Source organism: Polistes fuscatus, unplaced genomic scaffold (genome assembly GCF_010416935.1).
Source record: "Polistes fuscatus isolate 324 unplaced genomic scaffold, CU_Pfus_HIC Scaffold7, whole genome shotgun sequence".
In the NCBI taxonomy this organism is placed as follows: domain Eukaryota; kingdom Metazoa; phylum Arthropoda; class Insecta; order Hymenoptera; family Vespidae; genus Polistes; species Polistes fuscatus.
Genome location: NW_025113151.1, coordinates 7,956,912 through 7,972,473, shown reverse-complemented (window position 1 = coordinate 7,972,473; position 15,562 = coordinate 7,956,912). Strand labels below are relative to the sequence as shown.

The window sequence follows — 15,562 nt, the reverse complement described above, 5'->3', positions numbered from 1 at the left end:
GTTTTATATATCAAGGAGGCGAACTCATAATGATAGTTCAAAAAGACGAGAGTGCCTTCGTGATAACGATGACAATGATGGTGGTGATGATGATGACGATGATGATGATGATGATGACGATGATGATGATGATGATGATAATGATGATGATGATGATGATGATGATGATGATGATGATGATGATGATGATGATGATGATGATGATGATGATGATGATAGCGATGACATTTCTATTATATTACACTATCGGTAAATCGAAAAGATCCGATAGACCCTCATCTGTGTTTAACGAGAACGAGTAGTCACTGTCGGATAATGGCGGCTCCAAGGATAACAGGTGTTCTCCAAATTCGAGAATGCTTAAATCTGAAACAAAACAAACGAACACGATGGACTTTTACAATTTCCATCAGAGAAACAAATATCATTTATATAGATGGATCAAGCAAACATTCATTCGTGTATGAGGTGCATCGTGTATATGTTGCATGTAGCAAATTTTTAATATCAAGGTCGCATTTATACATTTTAATAGGTGTAACATTACTATTGGATATTTTTGTAGATTATTTATTAGAGTGGTGTGTTTTATATTATTGTTTGTGAGAAATAAAGTTTTCATCGAATGTAGTTTCATTGAGAACGAAATTTACGTCTGATAGACCTTTTCGATAAATGCAACCCTGTATGCATAATTTATTTATTTATTTTGTTTATAGTTATCTATAATTTATTTTATTTATTATTAAATAATAATAAGAGATGAGATAAATGTGAATTATTTACAACCCAAAGCGATTAACTCCACTCTTGTAGACATTTTGTTTTTTTTTTATTTTATTTTATTATCAAAGCGTTTGACCGATGTTTCTTTTTAACTCTTTTTTTTTTTAAATAATAAAAATAAATTTCGTTAATATCAATGAACAAACAAATTTTATATGGCCATTGAATAAATGATAACGACAACGTAGTATAATAAATTTAATCAATTGTCTTTTTATTAATTGTTTTTTCTTTTTTTGGAGTCAACGGATTTGTAAAATTATTGTCACAAATATATGAAATATATTTTTAAATAAAAAAACATACCTTTACCACAAAGGCGGATAATAAATGGCTGCTAGAAACCGTTACCTAATTAGAACTCTGCCTGTGATGTGATTTTCAGTTAAACAACACACAAGTCACAGCCAGAGCTCCATCAGGGTACGGCGATCAATCGATTCATTTTTCTATAATCATTTCGTGGATAATCGTTCGAAAAGTATATCAGCAAATTATATTAAAATTCACCATCGTATTCATCATCATCATCATTGTCATAAATCATCTTTATCATAATGTTGTTTGCTATTATTCTCTTCGAACGATTAATTTGATAAGTGATCATCGAGTTAGCTTTTTTTACCATGCAAAAAACTAATATTTCTCTCTCAAGTGGATAAATTGTCAAGAAATCTTCCACACGAGAAAAAAATATATTATTTAATAAATATAAGTATTTATACACACATATATATATACACATATAAATGCATACATACATATATACATAGGTACGCACAAATTTCGAAGTGTAAAACTAAGCTTTACTAGAAAAGAAATGAACAAAAAAAAAATAAATAAATAAAGGAAAAAAAATATAAAAGAAAATAATAACTCAATAGGAAACTTTAGTTACATGATTACGAAAAGGTTCATACGAAAAGGTGATAAAAGAAATTAAATCGACATTTTTACAAAATGTAAATTGAAAGAATTGTACAAAATATGATGTAACAATTAATATTCTTCGTTTTTTTTTTTTTTTTAAATATCTTTTAAAAGATGTTTTACCTAAAAGCTTCAATTGTAATTAAAATCTTTATACAAATTTGTTTATATAAACAATATGTAGATTGCAACAAAAGAAAACGAGGAAATGAATAATAAATTTTTCAATACAATAATGCATATCTTTTATCTTCGTTTTCTTTTTTTAGTTTTTTTTTTTTTTTATTTATACTAATTCATTTTTATATATTACATACGAAAAGAAGATTAGTTGTTTAATTTTCTCACAATAAAGTACACTTTTACATGCTCGGTTACTGCACTGCAATTTCGTAGCGTTAAATTTAAGAAAGCATATACAATCAATGAAAAAGTTGAATAAAATGATGTACAATTAAAATAAACAACACAAAGTACCAATTTTCGGATCACTGAAAAAGTATCATGAAAGAAAGATATGATATGATTAAAAATAAAAGAAAAATAGAAACCAAATTACAAGGATGAAAGAGAAGAGAAAAAAAAAAAAGAAAAATATACTTAATAAGATAGATAATTAATTTATTGAAAAAATACCCACACTCTCTCTCTTTCTCTAACTTTGTTAAAAAAAAGCAAGCAATATTATTTGATAATCCTTCACATATTAATATACAAAGATATTAACAATTGAGCTATTTACAGGCAAAATCGATTAACTCTACTTTTCGAATTTTTTTTTCAAATTTTTATTATTATTGAAACATCGTTTAATTTATTAACGAAATTGTTAGATAATAAATAATACGACAATGTATATTAATTTATCAATTTTCTCTACTTTTTGTTTTGTTGAGTTAATCGATTTGATAAATGAGTGACTCAATTAATAATAAGTAATACCAAAAAGAATTAAAATTGAACATAGAAAAAAAAAATATGAAGAAATATTCGAGCAGCAATAGATTAGAAAGGATAGCCATTTTCTGTTTAAGTTTATGCGATCGAAAGCCAAATTTGATGATATCTGCAGGTATTCCTACCTGGAGCGTCAATTTGGTCCTCTGTTTGTAGTTGGAACTTGCCACCACCCATTGGTCCATAATCATCCGATTCGCAGAGCAATGCGTTCCTCATACCCGCTATACTGCTGCTAACATCGTTCAACGCAGATGGCATACTCGCACAACTATTTAGAACACTAACGACCGGATTAGATTCTGATTTGACACGAACTTCGTTATTAACTGCGTCGACTAAAAGTTCCGGAGGAAGATAAGTTAATTCCGATTCTTTAACAGAAGGCACGGTTCGCGTCGTCGTCGTCGTTGCTGTCATTAGTGAAGTTGTCGATAATGTTGGGTTTGGTTTTGGCGTTGGCGTAGGTGGTGTCGTCGACGAATACCCTGACGTTTGTGATTTAATCGGTGCATCGTCCGGACATAAAAATACTTCGATTTCACCGTGCGACGACCTTATGTGCATTTGTAGCTAAAACAATGTATATATTACAACACCAGAGATATTCATTCTTAATCATTTTAACGGATTAAACGACGACGATAAAAATAACAAATAAAATTCGAAGAAAAAACTTGGATATAAAATAACAGCGTGAATTTGATTTTATTTTGTTGTTGTTGTTGTTGTTCAAAATAGTAGATTACAATTACCTTCTGTTGACCAAGAGTGCAGGTAGGTTGAGGGACATGAAGCGTAGCTTCTGGTGGTGCCTTAACCGCCATTATCGCTTGGTCTTTGTACATCGGGACTGAACGTAAATCGTGATACGTTACGTAAGCATATTGCCTGTCCGCGCAAAGTTCCCTAAGATTTTGATCAGCACCATGTATTAATCGATCTAGGGTATTCTCTTTAGCTTCCAAATCTGCTAATTCTTTCCTTAATGTAGCGATATCGTTCCTGTCGTTAGGCAGTTGACCACCCCTTAAACAAAGATACAATACGGTTACATTTTATTATCCTTAGTTGTAGTATTACTTGAGACGATGGTTACGCAAGTAGTCTAAGTCAATAATTTTACCCACAGGCATATACATTTTCTTCTTATCTTAAATGATATTATTCAAATTCTTTAATTATAAAACAAATTAATTGTTTTAAAGATAAATGCTTACTTTTTTTTGTATTTTTAAATAATTTAAACTCAAATATATAAAAATCAAAATATATATATAACTTCAAACATTTTCATAACCATCGACTCATCTGGACTAAGTTATACAGAAATTGATCAATTATTAAATGATAATAAAATTAGATTCCATAATTTAGTGATCTTTAATTTGCAAAAAATTATCAATTCATAGAACAACTTTTACACTATGCAATTAGTAAAATTACCAAGTCGTAATTCAATTTTATGCTCGTAAATTAAAGCAAATGAATTAAGTTATTTTTTTTATTGGATTAAAATGTTTCATTAAAATTTACTTAATATAAAATCATTACAGGGTTGATGGTTTTCTGTATAACTTGAGTTATGTATTAATTAAATAAATCAACGTACTTCCATTGTATATTGTTTTTACTTTTCTTTTCTAAAATTCCAATGCCTTCTAAGACATTCGTGATGTCATATATACGACGTTTTTGTACCTCCAACTTTTCAGATGCTACGTTTAAATCAACTACACCGTCTTGACTACTTTCGACCAAGTGTATGAACTTTTTTGTAAGTAAACTCAACGACGTATCGTAACGTGTTCTCTCCACGGTTTTACCTGGAAAAAAAAGAAAAAAAAAAAAAAAAGAAAAAAAAAATATTAAATAAAAATCTAATTCATGAATAAACATAGATAAATGTTATAAATATTTTTACGTACTTTTTGTAGGTGTATGGCCGGCTAACGAATTAGATCCAGATCTTCTACGTTTACCTCTAGGTGCTTTAAACGTAGAATGACTAGCTCCTGTCGTACCAACCTCCAAATTCAGTCTTCTTTTAACTGCCTGTACCGATATCTGCTAAAGTCCCAAAAAAATGTGTTGAGACTTTGCAAGGATAATATTTTTATCGTATATAACAACGTTTTTCTCAACTCTTTTTATATTATATTAAAATTACGTTATAAATAATATTTCATATTTTTATTATATAAATTTCTTTTTCCTATAAAAATGTTAATAAATAAAAAATATTTATATATATTATAACATTTTTAAAAACCTGACTCACTGGAGAGTCTCTGTATAATCTTTTTAAGTGTACTACTGTATTAAATTCTCGCAAACTTACGATAAGATTTTTTGAAAATATTTTTATTGAATTTTTTATAAACGAAATACTTTTGAAAACTTTTGAAATTAGACAGCAGCTATCACTTCTCGGTAAATTAAAAATTTAACGCTGCTCAATATTGGATCTCAAGTCCCATAGGTTGAAAAATGTTGATATAGAAGAAATAGTTTTTATTTTAAAAATTTATCTTTTATTTAATTTCTTTTTTTTTGTAAATTTAAACAGAGTGAAACCACAAAGTGAATTTCCCCGTCGACAACGTACCTCGGTTCGAGGTGATGTTTGAGTTGGCTTCCTGGACACTTGGTAGCAAGGAGTTTGCCCATATTGGTGATCCTGAAGATGAGGACTCGGCGTTTCCTCGGATACCTTTTGCGATTGAATCTCATCTAATGAACCATCGTCCAGGTATTCAGTTTTCACTGAACATATTGACAAAAAATTCAATTTTACACGCAACGTATTTAATAAAAATCGCAGGGGAAAAAAGAAATTCGTATTAAATATTATATTAAAATTTGCCATTATAAAAACGTATTAATAAAAAAAAAAATAAAAACGAATTATTAAATTCAAACTTACACAACTTAGTTTCCATCATATCCGGCGTAACAGGCCTAGCCGGGTCTTCCAGGACAACTTGTCTTCTTACTCGTGGCATCGTTGTTATTTACGATTACCTGAAATAATAATAATAAGCGTAATGAAGCAATATTATCAAAATTTCTAATCGTTTGATGGAAATTCATATTGTTCTATGCGGCAACAAGTAAATGTCAACAATGAACGAATAATTATTATATGATAATTAATGATAATTAATTATAATAATTATAATAATTATAATAGTAATAACAATAATAATAATAATAATAATAATAATAATAATAATAATAGAAAAAAGGGCTAAAAAAGAGCAAAGTAAAAATAAAAAAAATTTGTTATTTAAACAAATTTCATTGAATTGTTAGAACGTAGATGCATTTTTTTTAATTCTTATTAATATTAATATTAATATTAATAAAAATATATTTATATAAATATAAATTATTTATTTATATTTATATATATATATATATATATATATCAAAGAGAGAAATCTCTAAAATACCTTAGACGGTTCGTTGCTCGATTAATTAGAGAAAATACGAAGAATTCGTAGACTTTTTGTTCATATTACGATTATCTCTTACGAACATTGGATTTCCTTATCTCTTGACAATTAACGTAGGAAATAAGAAAATCAGATCCAAGGCACGACATCGAAATGACGTTTATTCTCGTATTTCAACGTTTAAACCAACGAATATATTATTATTATCATATTCGATGATACATACGTTGTGTATATACGTTGGTTAGAGAAAGAATATCACGTACTAGTTTTATACAGGGTGTTCCGAAAATATCTTTCTATCTCTATATTTCTATCTCTATCCCTCTTTCTCTCATTTAACTACCTAGTAGCCGGCACGTGTTTTCGAGGAATGGTTTGTGACTTAGGAAAAAACGAAATATGCTTAGAAGAAACTAGAAAAAAAGTATCATAGAATTGACAATATTTCTACGAAAAAACCCCATGAGAGACGAATTTACAAATGATAATACATATGCGTGTACGTATTAAGTACGACAAGGTTATAAATAACCTCGAAATAGAAAAAGAAATGAACTAATTCGATGAACATTGAAAAAAAAAGAATCTACCTATGAATATATCTGTCTCGGTCTTTCTGATATCAACGTCTACGAAGAATTTCGTCAACGACGAACCAATACGAGAATTCCCTACGACGAATTACCAAATGACGAAAAAAAAATGTTCATCCAACATACGGATAAAAAAAAAAAGAAAGAAAGGAGAAAAGAAAAACGAGAATAAAAGAAACTAGAAATGAAAATGAAGACACTTTTTTGAATGAATGAATGACGAGTAAGAAAAGGGAACGGTGTAGTGATATGAAATGAAAAAAACGAGAGAGAGAGAAGTCGAAGATTCCAAGACGACAGTCGCGTCCGCACTGCCGGCGACAGTCGCTGTCGCGGGGGACCAATGGGATTGGGAGCAACGCACGGCGCGTAGTCATCGATTGGTGGCCCGTTATCTGGAAGATAAAGCGGGCGTCGTGGTGGGTAACCGTAGCATCGATTGGCTGGCTAGCCGGCGCGGGCTCATGCGGGGAGAAGTTGCATGGAAGGAAGGAAGGAAAGAAAGAAGGAAGGAAGAAAGGAAGAAAGAAAGAAAGAAAGAAAGGAAGGAAAGAAAGAATGAAAGAAAGAGAGACGATTCTAAACGACGAAAATTCAAAAGAGAATAAGAATAAGAATAGGAATAAGAAGAAGGAAGATGAATAAGAAAAGGAAGAAGAGGTTGAGGGACCCCCGGACCGAAAGTGCGAAAGAAGAGGCCCACGAAGCTTATTTCCCCTTCTCTTCCGTCATATCAGATGGAGTGTAGTATGTATAAGAGAGAAGGAATAGGTTGGACCCTATCGACGGTGAGGAACAAGAGGGAGAGAAAGAGAGAAAGAAAGAGAGAGGGATCGTTCCCCTTCTCCAGTTATTTGGTGTGCGTGGCTGAAACGCGCGCGTCTTTTCACTTAGTCTGTCTCACTCTTACTTCGTCGATGCATCTCACGCATGCGCAAAGATGGCGGACGGCTTGGACGATCAGCTGTTGACCGTCGTCGTGTCGCATATGTGTGAGAGGGTCGACGACGTAACGATGGAGGACGTCTGACGATAGTTGTCTCTCTCTACTGTGAGATAGCTCCTGAACGTTCCTTTTTCTCTTACCCAACTGGAAGCTTCTATCTCGAAGAAGAAGTAGTAGAAGTAGTAGTGTAGTAAAGTAAAATAGAGTAAAAAGTAGAGTAAAGTAGAATAGAGTAGATAGAGTAGAGTAGAATAGTAGTAGTAGTAGTAGTAGTAGTAGTAGTAGTAGTAGTAGTAGTAGTGTAGTAGTAGTAGTAGTAGTAGTGTAGTAGTAGTAGTAGTAGTAGGTAGTAATAATAATAGTGTAGAGTAGAATAGTATAGTAATAGTAATAGTAGTAATGTAATGTAATAGAAGGAAGAGTAGAAAGAAATGGAGGAGAAACTAGGGAGGAATGGAATACGACGATACACCCGGTGCGATCGCTCGCGTCTGGTTCGCGCAACGCGACACGCGCATAAGAGGAAAGATAAATATGGTTTGCTAGCGAAACGAAGAGAGAAAGAGAAAAAGAGAGAGCGAGAGAGAAAAGAGAGAGAAAGGGAATATAACGCACAACGTAGCAAGCGAACGAGCGAGCAGCACAACGATCATGCGAATGATCGCACGTATATACGAAGGTCGAGCATAGTATGCGCGCGCGCACGCGCGCTCGCACCTATATAACCGTTTAAAGAGCCACGAGTGAGAGTGAGTAAGGGAGAAAGATAGTAAGAAAGAGAGAGATAGAAGCCGGCTTTAAAAGAGCATACATAACAGTTGCATATGTTTTAACACAGAGAAACTCGTATCTTTTGAATAATTCTAATCATCGTCATATCATCGTCATCAACGTCATCGTCAGGTCTTATCTCCGAAAATATTCACACAATCTTCGAATTTCTACTAACTTCGTGCATATGTATATAAATGTGTGTATGTGTGCACGTGTGTGTGTGTAGTAAATACATGTAGATGAAGCACACGTATTACCCACCAAAACCAAATCGGCGCGCTGCCGCCGCCGGCTGCAGCCTGAAAATAACGGTCTCTTTTCCTTTCCCTCTTCGCGTGTCCAAACGTGGCTCGCGCGCGCACCTCGAGCGCACGTCCGCCCGGACGAAATTCCTACTCTCTCTCTCTCTCTTTCTAGCTCATGAAACTTCGACCTCGCTCTTAGCCTATCTCTTACTCTATCTATCTTTCTCTCTCTTTCATTCTAACACACATTCAGTTAGTAGTGCAGAGACGACGACGACGATGACGACGACAACGATGAACAACGATGACGACGAAAAGAACGATGATGACGACGATGACGACGATGATTATGATGATGACGATAATGATGACGATAATGATGATGATGACGATGACGACCGATGAAATAAAAACGACGTGAAGTTAGAAGAGACGAAGTAGTAGCAGTAGTAGTGGGAATGCAGTTTTGATTCGCGCGCATGGTTCTTTTCTTTCCGTCTGGTTCTTTTCTTATTATTATCATTATTATTATTGTTTTTTTTTGTTTTGATTTGTTTTAAAGTCTCTCTCTCATTTCATCACTTACTTGTAAACTTACGAGTAAGACGCGATGCGAGTCGCGCACAGAGAACTTAATCGCTTCTTCGAGAGTACGCTTTCTTCCGGGAGGAGATTCACCCAGCGAATAAAATAGTAGTAGTAGTAGTAGTAGTAGTAGTATAGTAGTAGTAGTAGTAGCAGTAGTAGTATTGTGGTTGAACACGGCTTGGCGCGTGTTACAGGGCCAAGGAAGGAGGCATGGCCCTCTTCTCCCGTTCCGCTTTCCTTCTTGCAATCCTCTTACTAGATGATGATAATGATGATTACGATGACTATGTTGACTAGGATGATGTGACAGGGTTATTACGCGAATACGGTGTTACAACAAGAGAGATAAAACGTTCAAGACCGTTTTTTTTCTATTCTTTTATTCTCTTTTTCGAAAGAAATTCCATACAGGATTTCTCTTTCTTTCTTTCTTTCTTTTTCTTTTGTTACTTGCCCCTGACCTCTCCTCCTCTTTTCCCCTAACAGAAAAGCCGACGTAGTGGACGGTACCAGGAGAAATGGAGGAGGAGGATTTCCTTCGGCCGGTTTTCACGCACGAGTTTTCCTCGCTTTCCCTCTCATCTATATTCTCTAGCACACTCCCTGAGACCCTCTCTTTTCTCTCTCCCTCTCTCTTTTTCTCTTCTTTCGTTCTTGGCCCTCAGCTCTCGTGGATGTTCCGTTGGACTCCCTCCTCCCCTCTCTCGTTTTTTCTTTCTGTCTCTCTCTCCTTCCCTCTCCCTCTCTTACTTCAAAGCGCACTCTCTTTTATTATATCACCGGTGGTGTGGTGTCCATTTTCTAACAAACTGTATACACGATCGACAATCCTTTTTCTCTCTCTCTCTCTTTTTTCTATCTTTCTCTTCGAGAACTGATGATGACACTACGTAGTAGTAGTGGCAAAGACAACGTTTTAGACCCGACAATGTAGATTATGTTACACGCGTTATAGGTTCTTTTCTTCTCGTCAAATCGAGTTCGATCACCGTAAACGAGAATTAGGTTCCTCCTTTTCTACTTCTACTTCTACTTCTACTTCTACTTCTTCTTCTTCTTCTTCTGCTTCTCTCCTTCTTTTTCTTCTTCTTCCTCCTTCTTCTCCTCTTACTTCTTTTGCTTTTCTTCCTCTTTTATACCTTACGTAGACAACGACCTCGAGAAAGCTTTTTGATTAGAAGCCCTCGTTGCCCAAGAACTTTCTCCACGTTTAATAGGAGTTTTAATTTGGCTTTTTTTGTTGTTGTTGTTGTGTTGTTGTTTAATACTTTTCGCGTGTAGTGTTCTCGTTTAGTTGAAGTATGTGTTACTTTCTTTCTTTCTTAAAGGAAGGAAGGAACGAGGAATTAGAAAAATTCAATATTTCACGAGTTGTACTAGATCGTTAAAAGACGCGGAGAGGAGCCCCGCCTCGGCATGCTTGCGAGGCGGCCACCGGCGAAGAAAACGAACCTTTTCCGTCCGGGGTGTCGCGCGCGCACACGAGGCCGGCTCGTGAGCTGGGCGATTGGATAGACGGTCCTGCCTGGCGCGCTGGCAACTGACTTCGAATGCATAACACATAGAAGTCCTAGTATCATTCTGGTTATTTCCTTACTAAAGTCTGTTTTACAAGAATATTCTTGACGCTTGAACTTTCAATGCTTTACAAAAAGCTTCGATCTGCTTTAGAATTCCCTAGGCTACTAGGGTCCTAGTTATTTCTTTTGTAACCCTACCACCTGATTGGTTGCAACTAGATACTTGTTTATATAGCTTTCTTATTATTTAAGGTTAATTTGTTCTATACTTACTTTTTATTGAAGAAATGTGTCTTGGTTGGATGACTGTTTATAGTTCGATCGAGGTCTGCTTTGCTTTTAAATTATTTTTAGATGGAAGTTTTCTTCTTCCACGATGTTGCACCGTGTAAATTCGACTACATTTACGAGCGTCGAGTGTTTCCTCTATGGATCACATCTTCCTTCTCTTTCTTTCTAGCATCCCTTTTTAATTGACGACAACGTCATCTTTCGGTCGCTCCTCGTAATCACTTGCGCGCCAAAACTTCACGAACTGGGTCTTCTTCTTCCTTTTCGAAGATGGCCTCGGTTGTCCGTTCAGGTACACTGAAGTTAATATCTCTCTTTGTTGCTTCGATTCTTTTTCTATCCTCAAAACTAACGCACAATCGATAAATATACTTAGGTTTGTTCTTGGAAACGTTCGAAGTTAAGAATATCGTTGATTATCGATGAACTTTAAAACTTCCCGCCAAAATGACTAGCCGATTAATCTTACATCTTTAGCATTTACACTTGTTAAGAAAGTTGATGATATTTAACCAACAATATGGGTCTTATTACAACACTTGTCACTTTCTTACTTCTATTAAACATTCTTCCTTTATTCCACATTGCGAAATGTCATTAACACACTAAAGGAACTTTTCACAACTCCAGATGAGACACATCGACAGACCCCCTTCCGACACGAAGGACCAGGGGCCTTATCGATGAAAAATTCTTCGGAGCCCTTGCGCCTGCGCCATTCGCGTTACGTAATCTAACCAAGAAAACTAGAAGGAGATCAAAGTTACTACAGTTATAATACACTTGTATACGAACAATTTTTATATATATATATATATACACTTACATAGTTGCATATACACATTTAAGATTCCCCCTTTAAAACTTCAACTTGTTCTTTGTCTCTGCGCACAAGTGTTACTAGTGTTGCAACTCTATTCTACGTGCCAATGTAATTTTAAACTTTAATAGGTTTTACAAATTGATAAAAATAAAATTAAATAAAATGAAAAAATTTGTAAGTTAAAATAAATACTCTAATATCAAAATAATAATAATAATAATAATAAAAAATTAACCCTTCTAATAATCTTACATTTTATTCGAAATATTACGAATCGAACTAATTTTAACAACGTTGATCTTTTTACCCTAACGTTTTTCAGCTAGAAAACCTTTACTCTTCACTGTTCAAAACGGAAAGACATTACCGATGCTTCTCGTTTCTAAGCCGAAACTAAGCGGTTGTTCTCTTCGGCTTTTTTCGTTGAACGGAGGGCTGTCTAAACAGTAGCGTATTGGATCCCTTTGAAATAGGGATCATCATCGATAAAATGCTCATAATAACTTCAAATTTTATCAATGTTTATGTTTCAATCTTTCTGACAATCTAAAGGCCATAACAAATATACGTACATGTATGCATATAATTTGACACTTTAAAAGGTTTATATTCACGAAAACAAAAAATTATTAATATTTTTTATTCTTGTTATAATACTTGTACAATAAAATAGGATCGATCCTATACTACAAACATTCATTTGCATGCAACAAAGGAAAATAACAAAAAAATAAAATAAAATAAAATAGAGTGCGTTTATTAATCCGTCATTCAAATAAATTCACAGATATCATATTAACAATTATATACAATTTTAGGGCGAAAGTATAAAAATATGGTGTAAGGTCAAGGGCACCGTTAAATCTTTATACGTTCCTTAACTCCCGTCTGTAAGAAGGGGAGCCCGGTGTTTTCCTTCTAACGTATTTATTCGAACCCTACGAAAAGAATTATACCCTACATAGAGGACGTCTCCTCCCTTCTTTTTCTTCGAGTTAACCCCCACCACTCCTACCCCTCTGTCGTTCATCAATTGTATAGTCTTTGCCATTTTTTTAATGCTATTAATTCTATTTTTTTGTGTTTACTTTTAAACGCAGAAAACTTGATGTATAATTCGAGTTAATTACTTTTGAGTTAATTATTGTTATAATCTTTAATTAGTTTGTTCATAGATGTCATAATTGTTTAAATATTTTGACCAATTTATTGGTACTAAGAGAGAGAGAGAGATAGATAGATAGATACACAGATAAATGACGCAATAATCAGTCATTTAAGTATATTATTTTTTTTATATATCAACAATGACGAAAACTTCAGGACGTTCAACGTCAGGTTGATCTAAGATTTGCATTGCCGAATATGTGATAGCTTTAACTTCGGATTCTTGACTGTGTTTGTGAATGTCGAATTCTTCCCCGTAAATGGTCGCCTTGATTTTGAAATTTTCACGATCAAATTCGTTGATTTTTACTTTCTAAAAAACAAAATAAAACAGATAAATAAAACATGATTATTGAGAAAAAGTAAACGAAGTAAATTACGTTTTATCGTATGGTTTGTAAATGATTCATAATAATTTACCTTTGCGACGAGGAATGAATCAGCACTGAAGATGAATAATAGTTCGTTTAAAAATTGAAAAAGTAGACTTTGAAGATCGTGTCCTTCAACTTCGAAATTATGAACATCTGTTATCTCCACTCGATTAAGATCAGTCATATATCCGTACATTGCTATCGCACATTGTTCAAAAGCTTCCTCCAAACTTTCACCCCATGCGTGTAATCTGAACGTTAGAAAAAGAATTTTTCTATCGATCGTTAAAATTATTATAGTAAAAATAAAATAATCTATCATATGATAGTCGAAATTATAACAATCATTATTTAGTTGTTTTTATTTATGGGAGATAATACGTGAAACGTATAAACAAATAAATGAATCTAACCTAAAAATACAAATATTAAATATTAAATAACTGTAATACTTACTGTACGTCAGCGGTGTGATCGAGATCTAAAAGAAAATATAACTTATTATAAAATATATTCGATCAATTATTTCGATATAACATTATCAATAATTACTTGAATCTTTTTCCCGCCGAACTGATTCTTAGGTTAGATTCAAATTTACTTTTAATTCATATTGTATTTTGACTAATTATAATAATAAATATTTGTCTTTATTTTTTATTAGACATATAAATTGATGAAAATTAATATTTTAATGTATTTAATAAGTTTTATTAATTACTTACATTCGTATTTAACTGGTGGAATTGATAAATCTTCGTTCGTAAGGTCCATGGCCGGCTACAGCTGATCTCATCTACTTGAATAAACGATCAGCTGATTACCTCGTTGACTACTATGAGCTGTAGTACGCGTGCGTAAAATTTCTACTACGTAGATGGCGCTACTTACAAGGGAGAGAAAAAGATTGCCATTGTATCGACCGAGGTTGAATGATTTGTCGTCTTAGTTTTTTTTTAATTGCATACCCGGGAAAAAAGAATCATACATGAACAGAACAGAATTCTTATTTCTTTTCTTTTGCCTCTTTTCCATCTTCTTTTTGATTTTTTTTTTTTGGCTTTTTTTACATTAAAAGCCTTGACATTTTCGGAAATAGAAAAGATGAAACACGTGTTTTTTTGATAATATCTTTAAACATTATTTCTTTTTCTGTTTTATTATTTTTCTTATTTTTATATAACTTAACACTAATTATAATAATATATTCTATATTAAAATATAAAAGCTGTCATTTAATTGCTCATAGAAGGAATAGATATACGTAAAGTATTGGTAGATTTATTATTAAATTGCGATTTAATTTTCTTCGTAGATTAAGTTAGATTATTTGTAGGCAGTTAGTTTATTATGACATAATATTTATTTTTTCTTCACACATTCATACAGACATTAGTTTTATTAGATATATTATTAGAAAAATTATGTTTACACGTATCTATCATAGTTTTGCAATGATATATTTACTGTAATATATGCTATCGTATATTCATAACCTCGATACACAATTGATTAACATTTTAGATTCTTGCTCTTGCATGAGTTGAAAACAATTTATAATCTCTAGTGGGGAGACCTACATATTCCTCTCATATTTTTATCTTTTATTTAATACGACTTATTTTATACGTTATTGCTTATTTATACTTTCTAAATAACGGACTAAAGAAATAAGGATGAGAATGTTGCACAATTTTTAACTCCATATTGATATTATTATTATTATTATTAGTTCTACATTAGAACGTCTATAAGATTCGAAAAGGAATAAATTAATAAGATAGTAATTAACATATTAACTAAAATAAATGATATTATCATAATATTTTCACTAGTATTCATTTTTAAAATCGAAAACAATTTATGAGAATTTAATTGGAAAACAACTTTTAATAATAATTGATGCTTGGATACGGCAGAAAAATTTTATTGTCTGAATAATGAAGACATAATTTAATTTCATTCGAGCTTTTCTTATAATCATCTCATTAACATAATGCAAAAAAAAAATAACTACTAAGTGATAGACGTAATCACTTTTGTAAACAACGTTATTGTATAAAAAAATGAGAAGAATATATGATTTTATTAAATGGGATAAGAATCT

General features: G+C 32.7%; 2 protein-coding genes and 1 long non-coding RNA gene across 7 annotated transcripts; 1 reads left to right on the top strand and 2 right to left on the bottom strand.

The window, feature by feature from the left end:
* Positions 1-166: 166 nt before the first annotated feature.
* LOC122523949 (transcription factor E2F2) lies at positions 167-11,745 on the bottom strand. Of its 5 annotated transcripts, none has more exons than XM_043645938.1 (8): positions 11,074-11,745; positions 5,600-5,697; positions 5,282-5,439; positions 4,602-4,743; positions 4,286-4,499; positions 3,429-3,702; positions 2,799-3,246; positions 167-366 (listed from the first exon to the last, which is right to left on the bottom strand). In XM_043645938.1, exons 2-8 carry the CDS (start codon positions 5,676-5,678, stop codon positions 239-241), a joined length of 1,443 nt encoding a protein of 480 aa, XP_043501873.1. In that variant the 5' UTR covers positions 5,679-5,697; positions 11,074-11,745; the 3' UTR covers positions 167-238. The 5 variants fall into 5 exon arrangements, with proteins under 5 accessions (XP_043501873.1, XP_043501872.1, XP_043501875.1 ...); XM_043645937.1 differs by lacking the exon at positions 11,074-11,745 and adding an exon at positions 9,279-11,034; XM_043645940.1 differs by lacking the exon at positions 11,074-11,745 and adding an exon at positions 7,638-7,721.
* Positions 7,329-12,650, top strand: LOC122523952. The gene is made up of 4 exons (XR_006305418.1): positions 7,329-7,843; positions 11,261-11,383; positions 11,722-12,088; positions 12,237-12,650. It is a non-coding gene; the product is annotated as an uncharacterized LOC122523952 (long non-coding RNA).
* Positions 12,539-14,281, bottom strand: LOC122523951 (protein archease-like). Its single transcript, XM_043645943.1, has 4 exons — positions 14,181-14,281; positions 13,912-13,936; positions 13,502-13,706; positions 12,539-13,394 (listed from the first exon to the last, which is right to left on the bottom strand). The coding sequence occupies exons 1-4, from the start codon at positions 14,227-14,229 to the stop codon at positions 13,209-13,211; spliced, it is 465 nt and encodes a 154-aa protein (XP_043501878.1). The 5' UTR covers positions 14,230-14,281; the 3' UTR covers positions 12,539-13,208.
* Positions 14,282-15,562: the final 1,281 nt, after the last annotated feature.

What these genes read in the sequence shown, in the direction of transcription:
- LOC122523951 (XM_043645943.1), bottom strand. Translation starts at nt 14,229, where the DNA reads ATGGACCTTACGAACGAAGATTTATCAATTCCACCAGTTAAATACGAA. An exon ending in TCCACCAGTTAAATACGAAT is followed by an intron (nt 13,937 to 14,180) that starts GTAAGTAATTAA and finishes ATTTTCTTTTAG; the next exon opens with ATCTCGATCACACCGCTGAC. An exon ending in GATCACACCGCTGACGTACA is followed by an intron (nt 13,707 to 13,911) that starts GTAAGTATTACA and finishes TCTAACGTTCAG; the next exon opens with ATTACACGCATGGGGTGAAA.
- LOC122523949 (XM_043645938.1), bottom strand. Translation starts at nt 5,678, where the DNA reads ATGCCACGAGTAAGAAGACAAGTTGTCCTGGAAGACCCGGCTAGGCCT. An exon ending in TATGATGGAAACTAAGTTGT is followed by an intron (nt 5,440 to 5,599) that starts GTAAGTTTGAAT and finishes CAATATGTTCAG; the next exon opens with TGAAAACTGAATACCTGGAC. An exon ending in AAACATCACCTCGAACCGAG is followed by an intron (nt 4,744 to 5,281) that starts GTACGTTGTCGA and finishes TTGGGACTTTAG; the next exon opens with CAGATATCGGTACAGGCAGT.